This window comes from Pelophylax lessonae (genome assembly GCF_965119305.1).
Source record: "Pelophylax lessonae genome assembly, chromosome: 8".
Classification (NCBI taxonomy): Eukaryota; Metazoa; Chordata; class Amphibia; order Anura; family Ranidae; genus Pelophylax; species Pelophylax lessonae.
The window spans coordinates 246,685,559-246,706,071 of NC_138775.1; the positions used below are offsets into that span (position 1 = coordinate 246,685,559).

The 20,513-nt window shown below is 43.0% G+C and overlaps 1 protein-coding gene across 4 annotated transcripts in view; it reads left to right on the forward strand.

The window, feature by feature from the left end:
* AGBL4 (AGBL carboxypeptidase 4) overlaps positions 1 to 20,513 on the forward strand; it is a 2,933,082-nt gene that overhangs the window by 2,692,253 nt on the left and 220,316 nt on the right. For all 4 annotated transcript variants that reach the window (XM_082266214.1, XM_082266215.1, XM_082266217.1 and 1 more), the window contains one exon: positions 7,500 to 7,662. In XM_082266214.1, the coding sequence (XP_082122340.1) occupies positions 7,500 to 7,662 (163 nt within the window). The remainder of the gene's footprint in view (positions 1 to 7,499; positions 7,663 to 20,513) is intronic.

Below are 20,513 nucleotides of genomic sequence, written 5' to 3' on the forward strand. Positions count from 1 at the left end.
TGAAAATTCCAAAGTAAACCCCCTGAAACAGGACTTTTTTAAGGTCATTTTTTTAGATCACAGAGCCGCTATAGGCTCTGGAAGGATGCTGACTATATTGTTGGTATCCAGCCAGATATAGTGGGTATATAATCACTCCCTTTAAAATAATGACATTTTTTTGCTTTGAAGACTGAAATGAAGACACACAGTTTTTGTTTTATTTAACTGTATTTACTAGTGCCACTTCTAACATGCAAGTGAAAGATATAACAATAACATGTCAGAAGAAAAAAAATAAAATTCAAAAACAGAATCTCTATTTCAATTTTAGTCTTATCTGACCACCTTAAATGCACCATGAAGATTCTGAGGTCACATGGAACAAGCTGTTATGGTCAGAGGAGAATTTGAATAATTTGGCCTCAACACCAAACGATATGTCTGGTGGAAATCCAATATAGCTCACCATAAAAATAACACCATTCCTACAGTAAAGCATGGGAGGTGATAATATCCTGTTATGGGGGTGTTTCTCTGTAGCAGGGACTGGAGCACTTGCCAGGATAGAAGGAAAAATGGATGGGGCAAAATATTCTTGAGGAAAATCTGCTGTCAATGGGAAGAGGGTTTACCTTCCAACATGACAATGGTCTGTAGCACACAGAAAAAATGACTGCACAGTGGTTGAAAGAGAAAAAGGTGAATGTCCTTGCATGGCCTAGTCAGAACTCAGACTTAAACCCCATTGAAAATCTGTGGAATGACTTGAAGACTGCAGTACACAAACAGTCACCATCAAATTTAATTGAACCTGAGCAGTTCAGCAAAGAACAGTGGGCAAATCTTGCAAAGTCTAGATGTGCAAAGTTAGTAGAGACACATCTCAACAGATTAAAGGCTGCAATTAAGGCAACAAGTGGTTCAACAAAATACTGAAATGGGGTTGAGGACGATCCTTTTCCAACTTAGTGACTCTGCTTATCAATTTTTTTTTTTTCTGACATGTTGGTGTTATATCTTTAACTTTGATATTATAAATTGCACTAGTAAACACAGCTGGATAAAGCAAAAACCGTGTTTGTCTTCATTTCAGGCTGCAAGGCAACAAAACATGAATATTTTAAAGGGGGTTGATTCTTTTCTATACCCACTTTACCTGATCGATAGTTGGCCCAGCCTTTCAGTGAACTACTGAGAGCCAGAGCCTGCCGCTCCCACCTACTCCCAAGCCCGGAACTCCAGTAAGCTCCGGATGGGCATAGCAGAGAGCGGTGACTGATAGTCACCGCTCTCTGCACCTGGAAGATCAAGAAATAAACAATCAGTGGTCATGTGATCGCTCAGTTCTCAGTCTTAGAGCAGGCAGGAGACAGCTGCAGCATCGGTGTACGTGGAGGATAGTATGTATGTTTTTTTATTTCCCTTCCCAATACTTCTCCTTTAAAGACAAAAGGGGTAAATTGCCCAAAAAACTAGCAATCAGAATTAAAGTACAGTTTCCTAAACCTAGTCTCTTTCTATGCAGTTTGTCATCTTTCCTTATCCTTGCCCTACAGCAGCTTTTAAAGCACCAATACTATAGCTGCTTGGTGCCTCCCCCCTCTTTTTTATAATGAGGGGGCTGGCCTATTTAAAGGCCCACTAGCTATAGTTCAAAGGCTATGCAGTGCACTGTTGTTTCTAAAAAATATTTCCAGGCGAACGTGCATAAGAATTCACCAGGACCTCAAACCTATGGTAGCAGCGAACCCAACCCTCATCCCTATTTTGGCAGCACAGTGGTGTAGTGGTTAGCACTTTCCCCCTATACAGCAAAAGGGTTGCTGGTTCGAATCCCGACCATGACACTACCTGCCTGGAGTTTGCATGTTCACCCTGCATTGGTTTCCTCCAGGTACTCTGGTTTCCTCCCACACTCCATAGACATGCTGGTAGGGTTATTGGTTCTGGTCTAAATTGACCCTAGTATATGTATTTATGTGTAGCACTACTCCCTTGGGAGCTGCTGGTTATGGTTCCCCTGGGTTACCATTAGCAGCAGCATGACAGTTCAACATTTTCCCAAGTGTTTTAGCTCAGTCAGGAAACAGTCCAGTAGCTTTGGTTTTTGTGTTTTTATTGAGAACTTGGATGGGAGAAGGGAATGAGTGGGATACCTGAGTAGCACTGTATAACGCTAGTCACGGCTAGGCCACTGCTTCACCGTGTCATAAGCAGTGAAATAGAATCGAGTGAACTTCCTAAGGTAAACTGTACTGTACTGCAGAACAATCTTCAGGATCCTTCCTGGCACCCCCTTTGTTCCTATTCTTTAGGGTCAACTACACGGCACCCCCTTCACTGTTAAACTTCCTGTGTGAGCTAGCTTCTTGATTCCCTGACTTCTCCGAAGTGGTCTCCTCTCCTAGGCAGACCCTGTGGCAAATCCCAGAGTACTCACGACACTGTTTTTCCTGAGAGACTCTGCCACCGACTCCACAGTCAGCACTCTGGATCCTCTGCAGCTCAGCTCCACACTGGGTTCACTAGGCCAACTGCCTGAACCACTTTCCTCACACCTGCAGGAGGAGAGACAGCCGTCTGCCTCCTCCTGGGACTCTGCTTCCCACCAAAGACATGTCCCCTCCGTATTTATTGTCAATCCCATGCATGAATGCCCTCCCACTGGGACTGCCATAAAACACGATGTGCCACTGGCTGGGTTTCCTCCACTGCCCAACAAGCTCCCTTATTGGATACAGTGGGGACACTCCCTCAGACCCAGTGAATCACACCTGCAAACATGTGACAGGCAAACTAATAGATCAGCTCCCCTGATAAGCAGCAGGAGCAAAAGATGCTTTTACCTAGCACCTACCTAACTAGGAGGGTGCTACAAATGAATGTGAGTTAGGGACCTTAGATTGCAAGCTCCTTGAGGGCAGGGACTGATGTGAATGTACAATGTAAATGTAAAGCACAGCGTAAATTGATGGTGCTATAAAAGTATTTATAATCATTACGTATCCTGAAACTTTGTGCTATGACATGATCCCAGATTCCACTTTTATATATTTTGTTAATTACCAACAGATACTCGATGAAACTTTACATTATACAAATATTAAAGAGGTTATTAACTTCAATTCCATGTCATTTTATCCTAGACTTCAAACAACTACTGAATAAATATAAACAACATCTAATTCTAAGACAATTGTAAACTAAAAGGAAAATGTTCCTTTGGAGCCAAACAATGACTTTCAGTGCCTTTCTTGGGCTTAATATGCTTTCCTGCTGATAAGGTTAAAAATTACTATCTTTAAAAATGGAAAAAAGGAATGTCAACTGCACAATGTAGAGTTCATACCATATACAGTAAATGGAAAAAAAAAAAAAAAATGTTTTGCTTTATGCTTGCATAGCTACGTACCAATGATATGTGGCATTAAACAAGAGGCAACCTGCTGTGCCACAAGCTCTCAGCAGGCGCATACCTCCCACTTACTTTCTTTACTGGTGCTAGCATGATCTTTGTGGGTCTAGGCATCTGAAATAAAGCCTGCTTCATTTCTAACTAATGGTACAAATTCCACAGGCTTGCACCAGCCATTGTGTGGCATGACATGAAGCTAGATTCATATTCAGCACAATACACTACAGCAGTACCTTAGCGAGTGAAAGACAAATCCCTGTTACCAATTCTCAATGGCAATTTAAAAAGAATAATAGCTAAAAAGAGTTGGTTCAGATAGAAGCACTATGGGAAGGTCTGCACTGAGCATGGGCCACTCTGGAGAGATCTTTACTAAACATGGAGCGATGTGAGGGCCGTATAAAGCAAAGAGCCAGAGGCGTAACTAGAGCCTTCAGGGCCCCGATGCAAGAAACCATGAAGGGCCCCCCCAGATCCCTGGCCGGGGCCCTTCCCTTCAAGCCCAGGGCTCTTCCCACTAATCCTGGGGCTCTTTATTCTCGTTGCATGGCCTTTTATTACGGTCCCGCAGCAGGATCCTTTCACAAGTTCTGCAGTGGGCTCCCTTCCTGCAATCTTGGGGCCTCCCCACAGTGGTGCAATGCCAGGGCCCGGTCGCAAGTGTGACTTTTGCAATCCTGGAAGTTCACCCACTGGTTTGCTACTGGGCCCCCTGGAGCATGGGGCCCGGTAGCAATCGCAACCCCTGCAACCCCTGTAGTTACGCCCCTGCAAAGAGCCACTATGGAAAGGTACAAACTAAGTATTGAGTACTGAGAGGAGGTCAGTACTGAGCATGGAGGCATTGTGTGAAGGTCTGAACAGAGCACTGGAGCACTAAGAGCAGAGGAAATCAGTATTAAATAGGAAGTAAAGCCTCCTCTGACACTTTTACCTATAGGTAAGCCTATGATAAGGCTTACCTATAGGTACTGTAAATATCTCCTAAACATGCACTGTTTAGGAGATATTTACCTTACATGCAGCCAGTGACATCACTGGCGCATGCGCTCTGAAGGAACGGCCGCTGGTGCCGTTCCTTCAGAGTCCCGTGCCGTGACCGTCAGCTCCCGCGCGCGTGCGCGTGAGTGACGTCACAGCGGCTCCGGCCAATCAGATGGCCGGATGCCACGATCCCAGAAGACGGGCGACTGGACATGTCGCCCGTCATACAGGTAAGCGGGCGGCACGGCGGGGGCTCGTTCTAAGGTAAGTATTTCATAATGAGCTAGTATGCAGTGCATACTAGCTCATTATGTGTTTCTCTTTCAGGTTACAAAAAAAAATATATATATATATATATATATATATATATATATATGGGTTTACAACCTCTTTAAGCATAGGGATGCTTTAGGGGGTGCACTGAACAAAGGGGGAATCTATGGGACACTATGGAGCGTAGGTGCACTATGGGAAAATCCATACTGAGTATGGGGACACTATCCAGGACATTTCTGAGCATAGGAGTATTGTAAGGAGGTCAGTACATAGGGGCACTATGTTGGACATTAATAAGCATTGGGGCACTTCAGAGAGGCTACTTTTTGCTGGCTCCTTATTCTCTTATTATTCTCACTTTGGGAAGATTCAACCAGGCCTGGTCTAAGAATCATTTACTATCAGTTCATTGCTTAAAGTGTTACTAAACCCACAACAGTAAAACCAGTCTGTATATGCAGTAAAGCAGGGGTCTTCAAACTATGGCCCTCCAGTTGTTAAGGAACTACAATTCCCACCATGCTTAGTCATGTCTGTGAATGTCAGAGTTTTCCAATGCCTCATGGGATGTGTAGTTCTGCAACAGCTGGAGGGCCGTAGTTTGAGGATCCCTGCAGTAAAGCATGCTTGTTATACTCAGTGTGAAACCTAAGGGGTTAATCCAGTTGTGTAAGAAAGGTTTTTGATTCTGTCTTCTCTGATCCGCACCTTCTTTTACTGTACCCAATCCATCTCCTGATAGTACAAAGCCTTAGGGGCATTCTGCACATGCTCAGTTTGGTGTGTATTGCTAGAGAGTTTTTCTTTCTTGGGAGGGTGCATGTGATCAGCACAGGGCCAATCAGCACTGTCCAGACAAAGAGTCATATGTCCTGCAGTCTCATAGGACAGTCAGAGTAGAATGAAAGCTCCTCCTACAACCTTTAACCAGACACTGATAGAAGTTAAAAGACTACTATATACTGCTGATGAGAACAGATATTTAGCAGTTTGTTTACTAAAATAACTGCATTTCCATGTTCTATGTACTGTGGGAGACCAGATATAGTGAATGCAGGGTCCTGGGTTTAGTAACACTTTAAGTTCTGTTTTTGTCCTGTACCTCTCATATCCTTATATGTTCTTATGGAAATAATTTAGTTTCTTTTCTCATTCTTAATTGGGATGATCAAACTTTTGAAAAGTTTGGTTCGACCAGAACACCCGAACTTCCCGAAAGTTCGGGTCCGGATTCCAGACCCATTGAAATCAATGGGACCCGAACTTCGGTAATCAAAAAACACCATTTTGAAGCCCTAAAACCCAATAAATGCCCCTAAAAAGTGCCTAGGGTTCTGGGTCATGCCCCAGGGACTATTAATCACACAAAAAAAAGTTCTTAAAAATTGTCGTTTTTGATAGAGAGACAATTATTAAAAAAATTATTGAAAAGAAAAAAAATGAGATTGGTTTGTATTTAGTTTCTGTGAAGTTTCAGCTCTGTAGCATGTCCAGAACCAGAAATAAAAAGATAGTTTGTCTTAGAATTGCAGTAGAACAGGGATATGGCTCCGCTATTTTCACACCTGGCCGTTTTTGTTGCAGGCATTTATTGGGCTTTTTTTGTGGACATCTTTGGAGGCAGGCAGAACATCTGAACTTCTGTGTAGGGGTATATATACACACACACACACATATATATGTATTTATACACATACACACATACAGGTGTGATAGGAGCGGAGCCCTATGCCTGCAAATAATTTCATTAGCGCAAGCATAGGGTTCTGCTACTTTCACACCTATATATGTGTATGTGTATATATACATATATGTGTGTGTGTATATATACCCCTACACAGAAGTTCAGATGTCATGCCTGCCTCCAAAGATGTCCACAAAAAAAGCCCAATAAACGCCTGCAACAAAATCGGCCAGGTGTGAAAGTAGCAGAGCCATATCCCTGCTCTACTTTAATTCTAAGACAAACAATCTTTTTTCTATGGCGGTCACCCTGACATGGAAGAGTTCGGTCACCCTGGCATAGCAGTCAGAGTCAGTTAACCCTACACTACACTACAGTCACCCTGACACTTAACACTTTCCCTACAGAAACTAGATTATTATATCTAACTATAGTGGAAAATAGTACCCTAACTACACTAGATATCCCTTTCCTCACACTAATAATTGCTAAATGACACTTTTGAAGCAGGAGTAACAGAACTGCTTCCACTCTCTTCCACAGCCCCTGTATTACAGTGCTAGAGATTTGGCGGGGCTATGTTATATACTGGGGGGCGTATTCACTACTGATTGGCCTCTGGACCCCCTAGTCACTCCAATCACATTCCTAGCATCCTCCTGCCCCCTCAATTGGCTTTTACTGATGGTTCTGGTCCAATCACGGGCTTTTAAAGCCCAGTTCCTGTCCCATTGCATTTTGGTCGGTTCTCGTTGCCGAATTCCAAACTTTTTCCGCAAAAAGTTCGGAATTCGGCCGAATTTCAAACAGTCAATGTTTGGGTCGAACCGATGGTCGACCCGAAACGTTCGATCATCCCTAATTCTTACTATTCTACTCTTCTAATGAACCAAATGGTCTTCTGGTCCCCTGTTTCTGCCACCAACCTTGACTTTCCCCCAGTTTCCACCATTGTCTCTCTTTCAGTCTGTTGTGTAGATCGGAGTAATAAAAGCAGTATATAACGTGTTCATATTGCCACTGAAATCATGTTGGCATTATGAAAAATAGCATTATATCTAATTGTGTTCAGTTACATTTTTAAAACTTGTTCCAGAAATATGACAAAATTTGGTGACATTTTGAATAATGTTGTATTTTTATACTGTTTACTTACAGTCTAGCACATCTTTCAACCGAGACACCATGAAGGCTGGAACTGGTAGAAGGTTTTTAGGAGGTCTTTTGGATGATTCTTCATATTGTTACACTCTTGAAGTGTCCTTCTATAGCTACTTGTTGAGAGGCACCAATACCACAGTACCCTACACAGAGGAAACTTGTATCCTTTCATATTTTTCTGACGTGTGTGAACTTTGTTAGACCTGGGAAGAAATAACTCAAGGTATGTACTAACTGCAATATTATTCTATATCTATTTTTTGTAAGCCTGGACTTTCTGGTACATACAAAGGAAATAATCAATTCATTCAGACCATATCTTTGTGCTTCATATGTTTCCTTTTATGCATCTTGTGTGTTGTACATTTTTAAATACTTAGCACTACAATAAGGGGGTTAAGCTGGTCAAGATATGGCCAAAAATTACATATATCTGCTGTTTGTTGGTTGGTGGCAAAGTGTATGACACTGCTGCATCTGACTGTTAGTGGAAAGTGGTCTTTTCCTGTACCAGGCTTGATATGTCTCCTGAAAGTGACAAATATTGGTCACAGGACAGTACTGCGGAAGACACCTTATTGCTTTACACTATAGTTAGCGCTATCCCAGAACTGTAGTTGTATAGGTTACTTTTCTATGTGCTTCCTGTGTAAGTTGCAACATCATAAGGCACAATACAATTCAGGACCCCATTGAGAGGCAACCTATTGAGAGGCTCCCCTGCTGCACTGTAATGCCGTAGTGGTATACCTTTGTGCCAACATGGCCAATGCATAGGGTAATTTGGCAATTTTCTGAAACAGGAAAGGTATCAATCAGCATGTGTTGGAGGTAATTCTTGCTTTCAAGGGATAGTTTTGTGTGTGAGGGGCAGTGACAAGTTTACTTAGGTGTCCGTTTATGAAACAGAGAAAAGACGTGATCCTCAGGATCACAGCCGATCTCTCATATGTACCGGTTTATGTAGCTGAGATGAGGAGAAGAGAATATGTTCCCCGCTTCTCATCACAGCACACAACCATTCTGCCACAAACAGCCAGTTGTTGAAAGTGAGATCTGAAGATCTCACTGGTTGTTACACTGAAATATCTCCCTCCCAGTTACTCCAGCTCAGATGTGGAGAATCTGGGAGAGAAGCTGCTGTGAATAGAGGAAGAACATTTTTTTCTTCCTATATATCAGCACCAGTGGGTTATAAATGAATATAAACAATATATGTCACGTACCTGGTAGGTGAGCCTGACGTGTAGAGGAGGGCCTCTCGTACAACCCCGGCTCGTGGGCCTCTGATAGTGAGACATCGGCCACAGAAGCACGGTGATGTAGGAGTGCCTGTAATTAGTCCAGTAGTAGCGTGGCCGCAGTGAGCGGGCTGGTATAAGACTGCTGGAAGCGAGCTTGCTGGGCTGGAGTTGTAGCAGGCCGGATGAGCAGGGTGCAGGGTCAAACAAGCCGGGTAGGTAATGGTCGGGCAGGAAGGACATAGACGATAGGCAGCAGAGTAATCGGGTCACAAGCCGGGTCGGTACCAGGAGAGCAGCAATGCAGGATCAACAGGCAGAAGCGAAATCCATAAGACAAGCCAGGGTCAGGGTAGGAAGCAGACAAGCACAGGTTAGAGACAACAAGCCGGATCAAGATCAGAGGTCACAGGAAGTCAGGAACAGTACACAGGAAGCTGCAGACCAAACAGCAATGAATCCATGCAGAGAGTCAGTTTAAATAGCCAGCTTGGCGCCATCTAATGGCGGAAAGTTCTAACTACCTTATGGACTTCTCTGACACCACTTCACATCCCTGTAGTCATATCAATTGTTTGGAAAGACAAGATGACTGGTCCCAGTATCCAATCTGTGTCTTTGAATTATGGGACTTTATTGGAGTGGATTCAATAGTAATAGAGGTAAGCACAAGAAATAAAATCAATAATTTATTACAAACGAATCATATAAAATCCAACATGAATACAGACAACATTGTATATGCACATATGTAATACATAGCAAGAATGTTGGACGTTTTTTTCTGGGATTCATCTGTAAATGCTATGTATTACATATGTGCATATACAATGTTGTCTGTATTCATGTTGGATTTTATATGATTCGTTTGTAATAAATTATTGATTTTATTTATTGTGCTTGCCTCTATTACTATTGAATCTACTCCTATAAAGTCCCATAATTCAAAGACACAGATTGGATACTGGGACCAGTCATCTTGTCTTTCCAAACAATTGTTAAAACCACAAGTGTTTTTTTTTTTTTTTTACAATTACTATTCCTTTATACTGGCTGTTGAAATTGACAAATGCATCAATTTAGAAATTGGATGAGAGGTTTAGCTCTGGGAAACACTTTTTGAAAGATAAAAAGTTCATGTTATATACAACTTAATAGATCAGACCAAAAAAAGGCACACATGAGGAGGAAAGAGGGACAAAGGCCTTTGTTCTAAATCAGGGACAGTCCTTCGAAATCAGGGACAGTTGGGAGCTATGATTCAGTGTAATATAGAAATGAAAGGCAAAACATTTGTGTATAGATATATATATATATATATATATATATATATATATATATAAAAACATTATAAATACCTTTTTCCCATGTTTAGAAGTGGTCACATTCCCTCTGTTCTCAGCTGCAAAAGAATTGGGGGGAGGGGAAGCAACAGTACACTGACTTATTAGTAAATGGCTGTGCAGAGGGACAAGTCTAATTATTACAGGGAAGCAGGCTGATTTCCCAGCATAGCTAAAGAACTGACCACTGTGTGTTCCCCTGCTTGGTGTGGTCAGTTTTTCATAGGGAAGCAGAGGGACTGACAGGAACACCAAGGATTTCACATAAAGGAAGTAATACAAAGAAAACAGGATACTTTTTCATACAAGTACATGCTACAGCAGCCACATATCAGGAATATGAAATATTGGGGAAACAAACATTTTAAGCATATATTGTAGCCTTGCCCCCTGGGGAGTGGCAAAGTGTACATACATCCTCCTCACTTCTGTTACCCTGAGTATTGTCCATCCCACTTGACACTATAGGTTCAGACATATTGAAAGATTAGACACTATGAGATTGCGGTAAAAGATCAAATTTACTCGTCTTTAACTTGTGTTTAAAAGAATGACCAAACAGTTTCAATAAACATTCAATATAAAATATCAATAATTCAAGGGAGATCCTGAATCCTCAACCCAGAATTGAATGTGATTCAGCACTCAGGATCTGAAAGCACAACCCCAAAGCATCAATATATATTGCTATAATATTGAGGATTAATGCATTAATATTCTGCCAATGGATTATTTCTCAAGTAGAACACAAGAGTGACCACAAAATCAGTGCTTTACTATAATAGAGACTAACTCCAAAATAATACTAACTTATCTCAGTAACTCTAATATCCTGAACTAGGCTATAAATCAGAGTGCACTCTGTATCCTATAGGGGGCCCCCTTTACGTTAGATTGCAAGAGTCTCCTGAATAAGCAAGACCTTGCTAGTCTTCGCCGGCAAAGGTATCCTCAGCCAATCCAGGGAAAGTATTTGTAAAGTTTTTGTAATCCACAGCAAAGGTGTTCAACTACAATCCACTATAGGAATAACAATTTACTGTAATCCAAACTGGAAAGGGAGGAAAAAGAGCTCCTGGGCTCAAACAACTGATACCCAATCTAGAACTGGTAAAGTGGGGTGAGGCCTTCTAATCCGCCACGCACTATTCAGCAATGCAGCATCCTGTGGCAACTGTTATATAACTAGTGCAGCCTTCTGTTTGAATTACGTTGCAGACCCAACCTAGCTCAGTCTAGTAATCACAGTGTATATTTCAGATCTGAACTCTCACCCAATATGATGAACCCACCACCCTCAACACACCACCAGCGTCCCGCTCTCCTCAGGAGCACTCACAGTCTATCTCTGAGAATCTCTCCACTCGGCCTACCACCGAGCTCCGTCCAGACACTGTTCTCTCTCTTCCCGATGCCTGTCCACTAGGACTCTGGCCAATCCTTTTCTGCACTCCGCAGCAGCTCTTTCCCTCCTCACAGCGCGCTGTCCTTCGAGGCAAGAGAGCGAATCTTGGTTACGCCCCCTTTATATAGACACTCCCATCTGCCCCTGCAAGTCCTGATGCTCCCTGGGAGGATAGTTCAGTCGATGATCCACAGTCCTCACTCCTCCCAGAACTACATCTCCCATAATCCAATGGTCCGCTGCCTTGTAGAAAACTTAATAACAAACAGAACAGTCTGAACAACTCTAGATGGAACCTGAGACCAGGCTACATATTATACCTTCATGAAATGCACAAATAATTGTGATGTATCATTTTGTTAAAATTAGCAATTGGTCTGATGGTATATAGGAAAATTCTTGTAAACTTTAATCTCCCAGACTCCTGGTATTTTGCTAGTCCCAGTTAATCTTGATACTTTACAATACTATCACAAAATATTCTCCTAACCTCAATCAAATTTACCACAAGTGCAAAAGTAGAGAAGTCTGTAATATTTCTAAAAAAATCAACTCACACATTTTAGGATTTAAACAATCTCCCATGCAGAAAATCTATTTTCTGCAGACTTAGAAACGAACCTCAAATATACTATGGCTTGTCTGTTTCATCCAGTTTCTAATAAAAAAATATTCTGTTTAGATCAGATCACCGTATCCAAGACTCCACAGTTCAGCAATCTAAAGCCAACTCAACTGTCAGACTCATCTAAACTTCATTATTCGATTTTATTAAACTTCCCAACAAATGTTCATAAGCAATGGCAGAAACCTGTGCTACATATTCTATTAAGGTACTGATGCAAAATATTTATACATGGTTTTGGCAACCATCTTAATGTAGAGTGTATATGAGCCTTCAAGATAGTTCTTTTTTTCCACATCACTTCCAACCTGTGAGGGATCAACTAGGCTTATGCAGATCAAGGTTTATCTGGTTTGGTTTATCCATTGCAGTTGCCCTTAGCCAGAGAGCAGAAGCTATGCTAGAGATCAGCAAGATTATTGGAAATGTGGATTATGGAGGTATCAATTCCATAGGTTAAAAATGACCCTGCTTTGCAAAGATCAGCAAATAAATCACAGGTGTTAGAGATTGGCATAGGAAAATCTCCTTCCTGAGAGGAAAGAAGCGAGGGCGCTTACTACGTGGTTCATAAGCAAAGAGGCCGTTTTTCTCATGCTGCCATAATTATTTCTCTGAAAGCTTTTGACACTAGTCATTTGACTAAAGTACAAAATACAGGTTGGGAGACATCAGGCAATGCTTCTTGGGAAATGTAAGCAAATAACTTCTGTAAAAGGTGAAATGAAATCTTGGTACTTCTTAGGTTGCTTTTCTGTAAATGAATACAAGTGAGTGGAGCAGTCGCTTACTGGCCCAGCGTACAAAACTGGCCTGATCCACAAGTGTATTTTTCATTTGGAGGGAGATTGTTGGAAACGTTTTCTAAATATAGTGGGCCTGTGTGCAAAATCATAAATTGTGACCCCTTTCTTATGAAAATAAAATTGTAACCTTTGGACATCCTTACCTTGTGCCACTATAGGGCATTTCTTTATGTACCTGTGTGGGGCTGGGTGTGGGTAGGGTCTTGATAACAGGTCCACATATGTCTTTTGTCTATATGTGTACATTGATGTTTATTAGCTACTGTACCATTGCTGTATAGTATTTTTTTTAGGTGTATTCTAAATAAAATATATTTTTTATATACTTTTTTATTTGATCTCTGTCTCTCATAGCGGTTGGTCCAGCACCGATATAGCCCTCTGTTCATTACAATTTACAAATTTTGACTATCCCTTCTAGGGTGATGGTGCAGGAATTGATTGATTGGACGTTTACTTTTTGTATATGAAAAATGTAACCTTCATTGACACTGGATTTGTGGTGCTGCGTCCAGATCCATTAATCTTACAGGTGCGGCAGAACTCTGGGCTTTGCGCCAGAGGTGTAACTATAGGTGTCACAGAGGTCACAATTGCGACCTGGCCCCGTGCTTCAGGCTCACCTGTCACATTTGCCTACACCTGTATGAGAAGGGCAGCAGGGGAGGTGGGATGATGCAGAACAAATGCTCTGCATTTTGCTCCTGCAGCCGCTGAATGCCTGTGGGAGTGAGAGGAGAAAAAGCGGGCATTCAGAGGCTGCAGGAGAAAAATGCAGGGCATTGGTTCCCTTTATATGCCGATACCCTTGCCACCCCTCCTATCCAGCCTGGAGCTAGGTGTTTCTGGCAGTCGTTAGTTTTCAGGACAGCCAGCTTCGCCCCCTAGCTTTATCCTCGGAGTAAGCATATTGTGTGTCCTACTGTAACAATGCCCCCTCTTATCACACTGCCCTCCTAACTGTCACACTGCCCCTCTCACATCATGCTGCCCCCCCACCTGTCACACTGCCCCTCTCTTATCACACTGCGCCTCTCACATCACGCTGCCCCCCCCCACCTGTCACACTGCCCCTCTCTTATCACACTGCCCCCCATCTGTCACACTGTCCCTCTCTTATCACACTGCCTATCACCTGTCATACTGTCCCCCCCACCTTTCACACTTCCCCTCTCTTAACACACTGCCTCCCACCTGTCATACTGCCCCCCCACCTTTCACACTTCCCCTCTCTTATCACACTGCCTCCCACCTGTCACACTTGTTGGAAGAACAACAGCGAGTACTCTGACTATATATGTATACATTATACCTATCTATACCGGCAGGCGGCACTGCAGTGTTATAGTATTATAGCATGTATTCTATGATATACAGTATTGTAATCAGAGGATGTACCTTCTCTCTTTAGGTTCATTGTACTTGTTTGTGTTCTCTTCCTGTATCCATGATGTAAAAGACATGCATTGCAATTCTCCATTCAAGTAAAGCAGCTATATGCATTCAAGAAGCTTCCGGTGCATCATTTCAATACACACTGCCCCCATCATAGTGCTACCCCTGTCCCACTGCCCCCTACCTGTCACATTACCCCATTGTCACAAACCCCCCATGTCACACTGTTCCCCCGTCATTCTGCCCCCTTGTCACACTGGCTCCTCTGTCATACCCCCCCCGGTCACACTCCCCCGTCATACATGCCCCCTCCTTTTACAGCACCCCTTTCTTATCACACTTCCCCCTCCTGCCAAACTTTCCAGGTACCCTTCTCCTGCCACACTGCCCCCCCCCTGACCTGTCACACTGCCCCCCTCCTCACCTGTCACACTGCCCCCCTCCTGTCAAAATACCCCTCCTGTCATTCTGTCCCCTTCCTGTCACACTGCCCCCACCATACTGCCCCCATTACACTGCCTACTTGTCACACTGCCCCCCCTCCTGTCACAATACCCCCCTCATACTGCCCCCTTCTTGTTACACTTACCCCTCCTTTCACAGTGCCCCCCCTCCAGCCCCTTTCTTTTCTGAATGGACACAGTAAGTGATTGGTACCACACTCACTGTGTCCATTCATACCTGAAGCATAGTAACTGTGTCATGGACATGCAATAATGTCTGGTAGACATGTTCCTCATGTCTGCATTAGGGGCCAGCCTCTTCCTTCTGGCTGCTTTTATCATCTAGAAGTGTAAGGGGAGAAACTGCGCTAATATCTAAGTTGGTAGCAGTAACTTAACATGTGACAAACATCAAAAACTATGAAAGGGGGAGGAAGCTGCGCTAAGTGACACAAACATAAATCAAGAGTCCAAAGAGTCCCAATGTTTGATAAGAATTGTAAATTGAATTGAAAAGTCCAAAATGATCATTTCAACCAAATATCCGTGCAGGAGAATAAGTGAATTCACTGCTTACCAGAAGTAGCAGTAAAATAAGCCTTGAATAAGGGTTAGCCGAGCCAGATGAGAATCTGCGACGGGTTCCTCCTCAACAATGGCCGTCCCAAGATTATGATATTTTGGGTGTGGGAATAAAAAACAAATAAAACATAGCGTGATACTGTATAATCAAGTGAATCACTCCGAGTGTGTGAAAGGAAAAAGGAAGGTGAAAATACAGCCCACCACCAACACAAGCAGCTTACCAGATGCTGATGTGTGTGAGCAAATATGAGCAATCAGAAGGATGATAAAGGCTATAGATGAACCACCACCTTAACGTATTGCAATTACCAGATATATGATGAGTAAAAGCGAAACGATGTGTAACACATAGAGACCGTAGGATAAGCCACCACCTTGATATTAGTGCAATTACCAGATATTGGAGGTAGATGAGCATAGAGGGTAACGTCAAATGAGCTGAGAACCCGCTGAAAAGCTTCACCAAAACTATCTGCTTACCAGAAATACGCCAAGTAAATGACAAATCTCAGATCCAGATGTCCCCGAGGGATATCAATCTCCTATAAGCGAGCGGTCCCTGGTGGTGTAGAGGCGTACCCACAGATATGGCTCCAGTGATCCTATGGAAATAATGATGGAGATATCCATAGTGTAAACCCGTTTATTTTAAAACAAAAAATAAAGTATTGCACTTACATGAAGAAAGTAAAATTGCGCTGAATCAGAGCTGCCGGCCGGACAGTTCCAAACACCCGCCTGAGCGTCTCAACGAGGTGACGTCAGCACGCCGCGACCTATGTATGTTTTATTTGGTTTTTATTCCCACACCCAAAATATCATAATCTTGGGACGGCCATTGTTGAGGAGGAACCCATCGCAGATTCTCATCTGGCTCGGCTAACCCTTATTCAAGGCTTATTTTACTGCTTTTATCATCTCTCTTCCCTGTTTGGCTCCACCCCAGGCCATTCCAGGAAGTCTATATTAACCAGCGCACTGCAGGTCTGCTTTGCTGTTCAACAGTGTTTGTTAGTTGTTTCCTGTCTGCCGTGTGCTTGATCTACCTTTCTGTGTACTGACTTTGGTTTGTCTCTGACTTCTCCTGTTTGCCTGTGACCCTGACCTTTGGCCTGTCCCTTGGTTTTCCCTTGTCTGCCTGTTGTTCCGACCTCAGCTTACCCATCACTATCCCTTGTGTCCTGAGTGGTTGCTTCCCCTCTCTCCCTACGGAGCATGACCCGGGGGACCCCAGGGGCCATGACCTGGGCCCAGCTGCAGCCACGTCCATCCTCACCACTAGAGGCTCTGGTGAACACCTGCTGGGTCTTAGACTCCGCACCTTGTAGAATCTTGGGCTCACGTTCCTGTCCATCCGCAGCAGTCAGCTATCGGGTTCACTACCTTGCGCTGCACCCCTGCCTCCAACAGGGTGCAGTTGTCACCTGGCTACAGGTGACCTGACAAACTGTTTACTATGCTGCTGCAGTTTGTGTATGAATGGGAGGATCTGTACAGAGCTATTCCTGTCCCTTCATTCTGTGGAGCTGAGGCTGCAGAGATGGAGATTGGGTGCCCCAGGCTTGGAGGAAAGGTCCCCTACCAGGGTCTGGGGGGCTTTTATGGTTTCTTTCACTGGGGCTCTGAATGTTCTAGTTACATCTCTGCTATTAGCACATATGCCCTACATCCCTGGTGCCCAACCTGTAATCCTTTGGTATATGATGTGGGGCCTCAGACTTCAGCAGTCTGTAGTGGGAACATTGAACTTTCAGTTTTATATTGTCTTCGGCAGCATATCCCCATTCAAAAATGTAGCATGTCCACACTCTATGATCCTCATTTACCCTTTAAGGGCTGCAGTTTCTGACAGTCCTCTCAAGCATTACATATATTGAACACTATGTGTGGCCCTTTGGCGATGTCAGGGGCTGCATATGAGGCCCCCTTTAGCTCATAGGTTGACAACCACTGCCCTAGATTCTTTGTATTGCCCTGCTTCGTTTACCATGGACTAAAACCAACTGTGTCCAGGCTTAACTAGATGTGATTAGAACCAGCTCTGGGCATTGATTTACAGCCAGAAAAACACCAGTGCCCCTAATCCCTTAGACCTGTAGACTGTGTACTTTTACTTGCTTTTACTAGGCTTTATGATAACTTGTTATTATTTGGAAACTTTTGTGGGAACTGCTGAGGAAACTCCTGGCCCTCAAATCCACTGGTACTAGTCTAGATGTAAGGGTAAGCCCGGTGTGCATACATATTACATGCCTACTTAAACAGTGTATTGTCTGCACTGCACCTGCCCCCTTTAAAGGGTAGCTGCAGTGCCAGCAATCATGGAACTCCTTTGAGCTGAAGCTGTAAGTTAGAGGTGTGGCAGCAGTTCAAAGGATGGCATTGCATCAAGGGGCATTTCCCCTTGGGCCTATGTGCACTTCGCACATTAGGGACATTGCAGTGCATTAGACATATGACATTCCAAAACGTTTTCTTACATTGTGAATAGAATATAAAATGGTTAAGACCACTGTTAGATGTGCCGCATAGGGGAGTTTTTCCTTCACTTCCTGTTCCAGAAACCCAGCAGGAAGTTAAAGGAAATCTTTTATCCCTTCTTAGAATCAGTTCTATTCTGTCACCAGAATAGGTTTACTCATTGGAAGATCTTACCTGGACCCCTGGTTTCTGTGACAATTCTAAATTTTGATTCTCCATTACTTACAGAGATATATGATCATAAGGACCAATAGCAATTTCAAAGAAGTCACTAGTCATTATTCAGTCCTTTAAAGTGTAACTTTGTCTTTTTTATTAAAGTACAGTGCCTTGAAAAATATTCATACTTGAAATTTTCACATTTTGTAATTTTAAAACCAAAAATGTAAATTTGTTTTTGTGATTTTATGTGATAGACCAAGACAAAGTGGCACATAATTAGGATGTGGAAGGAAAATGATAAATGATTTGTCACATTTTTTACAAATAAATATCTGAAAAGTGTGACGTGCATTTGCATTTAGCCCCCTTTACTCCGATACCCCTAACTAAAATCTAGTGGAACGAATTCCCTTCAGAAGTCACCTAATTAGTAAATAGTATCCACCTGTGTGTAATTTAATCTCTATTAATACAGCTGTTCTGTGAAGCCCTCAGAGGTTTGTTAGAGAATCTTAGTGAACAAACAGTATCATGAAGATCAAGGTACACACCAGACAGGTCAGGGATAAAGTTGTGGAGAGGTTTAAAGCAGGGTTAGGTTATAAAAAAAATATCCCAAGCTTTGAACATCTCATGGAGCAATGTTCAATCCATCATCCGAAAATGCAAAGCATATGGCACAGCTGCAAACCTACCAAGACATGGCTGTCCACCTAAACTAACAGGCAAGGAGAGCATTAATCAGAGAAGCAGTCAAGAGGCCCATGGTAACTCTGGAAGAGCTGCAGAGATCCACAACTCAGGTGGGAGAATCTGTCAACCAGACAACTATTAGTCACGCACTCAACAAATCTGGCCTTTATGGAAGAGTGGCAAGAAGAAAGCCGTTGTTGAAAGAAAGACATAAGAATTCCAGATTTCAGTTTGCGAGAAGCCATGTGGGGGACACAGTAAACACGTGGAAGAAGGTGCTCTGGTCAGATAAGACCAAGCTTTTTGGCCTAAAATCAAATTGCTATGTGTAGTGGAAAACGAACACTGCACATTACCTTGGACACACTATCCACACCGTTAAACATGGTGGTGGCAGCATCGTGTTGGAGATGCTTTGCTTTGGCGGGAACAGGAAAGCTGGTCAGAGTTGATGGGAAGATAGATGAGCCAAATACAGGGCAATCTTAGAAGAAAACCTGTTAGAGTCTCCAAAAGACTTGAGACTGGGGCGGAGGTTCACCTTTCAGCAGGACAACGACCCTAATCATACAGCCAGAGCTACAATGGAATGGTATAGATCAAATCATATTCATTTGTTAGAATGGCCCAGTCAAAGTCCAGACCTAAATCCAATTGAGAATTTGTGGCAAGACTTGAAAATTGCTGTTCACAGACGCTCACCATCCAATCTGACAGAGCTTGACCTATTTTGCAAAGAAGAATGGGCAAACATGTCACTCTCTAGGTGTGCAAAGCTGGTAGAGACATAACTAAAAAGACTTGCAACTGTAAGTGCAGCGAATGGGGATTCCAAAATGTGGAAAATGTCAAAGGGTATGAATACTTTTTCAAGGCACTGTTGACAAATATTAATTTGTATGCACTTTTCTATCCACACAGAAGGTGGAGTTCTGGTCACATCATGCAGGTTAATTTCCAGCTGTGTTCAAAGAAGGCAGATGTTTTACAGAACTCCACTTAGTCATGAGAGCAGTGAATCCACCCTTAGCAGATGTGTAAACTGGATACAGGAAGCTGTAAAGCATGCTGCACAGTTGTGCCATGTCTTTAGATAACCCATAGTGTTCTGAGAACCCTTTGTCATGCTTAATGTTTTTATTGAAACAAAACTTGTATACAGGTAGTGCAAAATAAGATACAGTATAAAAATAACTGTTTAACCTTTTAATTACCACATAATGCAAATATGTGGTGGCAAGAAAAGTGGGCTTTACTGTACATCTGCCACACATACACTATATAGTCAAAAGTATTGAGACGCCTGCCTTTACACGTACATGAACTTTAATGACATCCCAATCTTAATCCATAGGGTTCAATATTGAGTTGGCCCACCCTTTGCAGCTATAACAGCTTCAACTCTTCTGAGAAAGCTGTCCACAAGGTTTAGGAGTGTGTCCATTCTTCCAGAAGCGCATTTGTGAGGTCAGGCACTGATGTGAATGAGAAGGCTTGGCTTGCAGTCTCCGCTCTAATTCATCCAAAGGTGATCTATTGGGTTGAAGTCAGGGCTCTGTGCAGCCCACCCAAGTTCCTCTTCTCCAAACTCGCGAATCCATGTCTTTATGAACCTTGCTTTGTGCAGTGGTCCAAATCATTTGGTGGGAGGGGGGATTATGGTGTGGGGTTGTTTTTCAGAGGTTGGGCTTGGCCCCTTAGTTCCAGTGAAGGGAACTCTTAAGGCGTCAGCATACCAAGAAATTTTGGACAATTTCATGCTCCCAACTTTGTGGGAACAATTTGGGGATGGCCCCCCTCTGTTCCAACATGACTGCCCGCCTGTGCACAAA